Source organism: Electrona antarctica (assembly GCF_951216825.1).
Source record: "Electrona antarctica genome assembly, chromosome: 24".
Classification (NCBI taxonomy): Eukaryota; Metazoa; Chordata; class Actinopteri; order Myctophiformes; family Myctophidae; genus Electrona; species Electrona antarctica.
In genome coordinates this window covers 3,214,066-3,218,520 of record NC_136803.1, presented here as the reverse complement: position 1 = coordinate 3,218,520, position 4,455 = coordinate 3,214,066, and the positions used below count along the sequence as shown (strand labels likewise).

The 4,455-nt window shown below is 48.1% G+C and overlaps 1 protein-coding gene across 1 annotated transcript; it reads left to right on the top strand.

Moving 5' to 3' along the window:
• Window positions 1-2,696: 2,696 nt before the first annotated feature.
• LOC306917177 (beta-1,3-galactosyltransferase 5-like) lies at window positions 2,697-3,560 on the top strand (the record flags this gene model as incomplete). The annotated part of the gene is made up of 1 exon (XM_079495310.1): window positions 2,697-3,560. One exon carries the CDS (start codon window positions 2,697-2,699, stop codon window positions 3,558-3,560), a length of 864 nt encoding a protein of 287 aa, XP_079351436.1.
• Between the last annotated feature and the right edge of the window lie 895 nt (window positions 3,561-4,455).

Here is a 4,455-nt window from a genome sequence, read left to right as displayed (position 1 = left end):
GAGACAGAGACCAGGTGGTGTCCCAAAGAGAGGCGTGCTACAGAGGAGGAGACAGAGACCAGGTGGTGTCCCAAAGAGAGGCGTGCTACAGAGGAGGAGACGGAGACCAGGTGGTGTCCCAAAGAGAGGCGTGCTACAGAGGAGGAGACGGAGACCAGGTGGTGTCCCAAAGAGAGGCGTGCTACAGAGGAGGAGACGGAGACCAGGTGGTGTCCCAAAGAGAGGCGTGCTACATACGTGATACAGCATTCCCAAAGGGACTTAATGAGGAACTAGTGGGTCTCTCTGCATGTCAGGTTTGCCCGCACACGAGGATGCTGGGTTGTTTAACAGGTTCCGCGCCATTGGCATAGATCTAGGTCAATTGAAGCCTATTTTTTGATACTACGCTTAACGCCATTGCCGTAGATCAATGGCAATTGCGCTTTTATAGTGCATTCGATCGATCAAGCCATAATGCTACTTACGTTAGCTTCGGGTAGCTAGCTGTTGTTGTCACAAGACTGGATCGCCCATCTTAGATCATTGGCACCATAATAATCCATTCTATCTGTTTCTTTCAATCGCCTGTATCTCTTATTCCTTGTCCCAGATGGCATTTTTGGTCAAAACAACGTTTCTGTAATGGCACAGAGCCGACTATGGGGACTCCTCTGGAGCCCTGGCATAGGCAACAGTCGTCCTGGACCTGTTCAACTTACTAGGTTAAGCTCACTTCCGGAAGTCTGGAAATGTGGCTTTTCAAAATAAGAGCTCAACTGGCAAAAATGCTGGCGTGAATTAGATCCTAATTTTTCAATAAATGCTAGCGGGCTAAGTGTTAATATACTGTACATTACAACATTGTTTTCTCACTCAACGGTAAATAAACCAACATACAGCATAAGTGGATCCAGGGTATCTGCACATTTATAAAGTGACATAGTTTAAGGACTTTTAAGATCCTTTTTTAATGCCAAATTGGTCAAATAATAATATGTACAATAATTACGTAATAAGAGGCAAACGTTATGATATGTGAGACGTTGTGAGCTTGTAGTTCGGCTAATTTCACAATAATATCATCTGTGGAACCGAGTCGAAACGTTTTTCAAAAATATTTCAATGAACACAAATCCATGCAATATTGCATGGAAAAAGGGGAAAAAATGTAAGTAGCGCTTCAGCACCAAGGACAGCTCTGCACGCTTCAGCACCAAGGACAGCTCTGCACGCTTCAGCACCAAGGACAGCTCTGCACGCTTCAGCACCAAGGACAGCTCTGCACGCTTCAGCACCAAGGACAGCTCTGCACGCTTCAGCACCAAGGACAGCTCTGCACGCTTCAGCACCAAGGACAGCTCTGCACGCTTCAGCACCAAGGACAGCTCTGCACGCTTCAGCACCAAGGACAGCTCTGCACGCTTTAGCACCAAGGACAGCTCTGCATGCTTCAGCACCAAGGACAGCTCTGCACGCTTCAGCACCAAGGACAGCTACGCTGGCACAAAACACAACCAGTAACATCTTAAAGGAGCATTCGGTGATTTGGAAAACCACCCAGTCCGCCCCGGTAACAAAATGTGCACATGCACGCTCTACAGTGGGGGGAAGTGCAACAGGCCAACATCATGTGCACCAAGGCCCGCCCCCACTCGATCATGATTGGAGGAAGGCCCCTCTCATCCTGATTGGATGAAGGTTTTGCCACCCGCCACCAAAACTGAAACTAGGGTTTTTTGACAACAGGGGCTCACTGGGGACAGGGAGGATTTCCTTATATGGTCAGCGCACACTATAGTAGGGAGGATTATCCAGAAAAAAAGAAAAAATAAGTGATATTTGAATTAAGTCAAATCACTGAATATACCTTTAATGAATTAGTATTCTACCGTTTTTTTGAGTGGTGCAACCACTCCAAGGAACAGCAATGTCCGTGTTAACCATGTCCGTGTTAACCTGTGTGATTAAGTGACTATGTGACTATGAGTAGCAGTAGGGGCAAAAGTGGCGCTGTTGTGCCAGAAACAGAGAGAGAGAGAGATAGTGCTGTTGCCTGCTAATGAGAGACAGACAGAGAGAGGGGGGGGGGGGGGGGGGAGTTGCACCACTCAGTTCACACGGGTGTGATTTTTATGAGATACGAGGCGTAGGGATGTATTCTATTATGATTCTAATAATCGAATAACGCCGCAAAAAAAATACAAAAATAAGACCATTAATTCTGCCATGTGCCACGTTCAATATAACATTGTATATCTTCACTTATTCATGAGCAGTCGAGCATCATATCCAGGTTGACGTCTTCATATTTGTGTGTGTGTGTGTGTGTGGTCTCTGCAGTGTGGAGAGGCCACTGTGTGCGCAGTGCTCGCAGTTTGACATGTTCCGTATTTGAGCCCCCCCCACCCACCCCCTGTTAAAGTGACATCTCACATTGTCATTTTTAGTGCACTAAACATTTAAGTCCATTTTAAGTCCTGGCAATAAAACAGCTCCATAGATTGGCAACAGTTTGTGTTGTAATGTGACGTCAGACCAGAGCTCTGGACACACTATAAAAGATTCAGCCACATTTTTGTCTTTGTGTTAAACAGAGGATCCAGCCGAAGATAGGTCTTTAAGACAGGTCTTTAAGACAGGTCTTTAAGACAGGTCTTTAAGACAGGTCTTTAAGCCAGATCTTTAAGCCAGAGATCATAGAGAGAAGAGACAATATGAAGAGTTCAGACCTTATCCATCGCCTCACGGCTGCTGCTCCACTCTGTTTCATTTTGCTGCTCATAGCTAATGAGTGGCAGCCGACGGAGGCCGGCCAGCCAACCAGACGCAGACCTTACTTTGTCGAGTATCCGGCGGACTACGACTTCACGGTGGACGAGGCGGAACGCTGTCAACAACAGAAGCCCTTCGTGGTACTGATCGTCCCTGTGCACCCGCGCAACAGGGCGCATCGCGACGCAATTCGCCAGACGTGGGGAAGCAAAATCCGATACCCCGAGCTGGTGCTGGGCCGTAGGGTGAGCCTGTTCTTCCTGCTGGGACTGGCGACGGGTGAGGGGGCGGAGCGGGTCCAACAGGAGGTGCTGGAGGAGAGCATGGAGCACGGGGACCTGCTGCAGGCCGACTTCGTGGACTCCTACAACAACCTGACCATCAAGACCATGGTCATGATGGAGTGGCTGGACTCACGCTGCCCCGCCGCCTCCTACGCCATGAAGATCGACTCGGACATGTTCCTGGACGTGGACGTCCTGGTCGACATGCTGGAGGGCGCTCCCAGGGACAACTACATGGCCGGACATGTTGGACATCGGAATCCAGTTTACAGATACACATGGTCCAAATGGTTTCTACCTCACGATGCTTCCGCCGCGTCACACTATCCACCGTATGTGACGGGAGGGGGCTACGTTGTGTCCTTGGACATGCCCAGGAGGTTCGTGGAGGCCTCCAGGCACGTCCCGGCCCTGTACATCGAGGACGTGCATTTGGGGTTGTGCATGAAACACCTGGGTATGACGCCCACCAACTTCCCAAGTGGCCGCCCAAGAAATATCTATGTGAAAGTCCGTTCATGAGCCCAAAACAGACAAAGTGGTCAGAAACAGCAGAACTATAGGAAGTGTGTGCACGGCTGCACGCGCGCAGCTGCACGGGCGCGCGGGCACGCGCGTGGGTGTGTTTGAGGGGCGCTAGCACGGAATGTGTTGTATAATATAATACATGACGATAAGAGCACCCCATCAAGTGTGATTTTTTTTCTGACCGAGTGGACCTGACCGAGTGGACCACAATGGAAACAAGCTTTCTGACCGAGTGGACCACAATGGAAACAAGCTTTCTGACCGAGTGGACCACAATGGAAACAAGCGAAGGCTTTTTGAGGGGCGCTAGGCCCTCCTATACACAGGTTTAATGTTTGTCTTTATTTCAATGTTTGTTTTGTAAACGCCATTGACAATGAAGGGAAAATTTACATCATGTGTCATTTACATCATAGGCCTGTTGTCTCTTTATTGTTAATGGTGTTTAATGTTTGTGTTGGCACCGTTTGTTTTACATCACCATTACATCACCTAATCAACATGAGTTACGTAAGGGATAATATCTGGCTAGGTGGTCATTGGTAAGGGATAATATCTGGCTAGGTGGTCATTGGTAAGGGATAATATCTGGCTAGGTGGTCATTGGTAAGGGATAATATCTGGCTAGGTGGTCATTGGTAAGGGATAATATCTGGCTAGGTATCATTGTCGGGAGATAATTCACCGACAGGGAGTTTAACCACCGAGGCTAACAAACATAAATTAAAACATTGACCCAAAACACAACAAAAAAAGTATTCCATAAGTTTGCGCTGGCTGCGTCTGCAGCTGCAGCACTGTCGGAAAACAAGGAAGTGAGTTGATCAAATAGAATCCATTTTCGGGTCCTGCTTCGTCTATTTCTCGCTCAAATGTTTTCAGAAACATT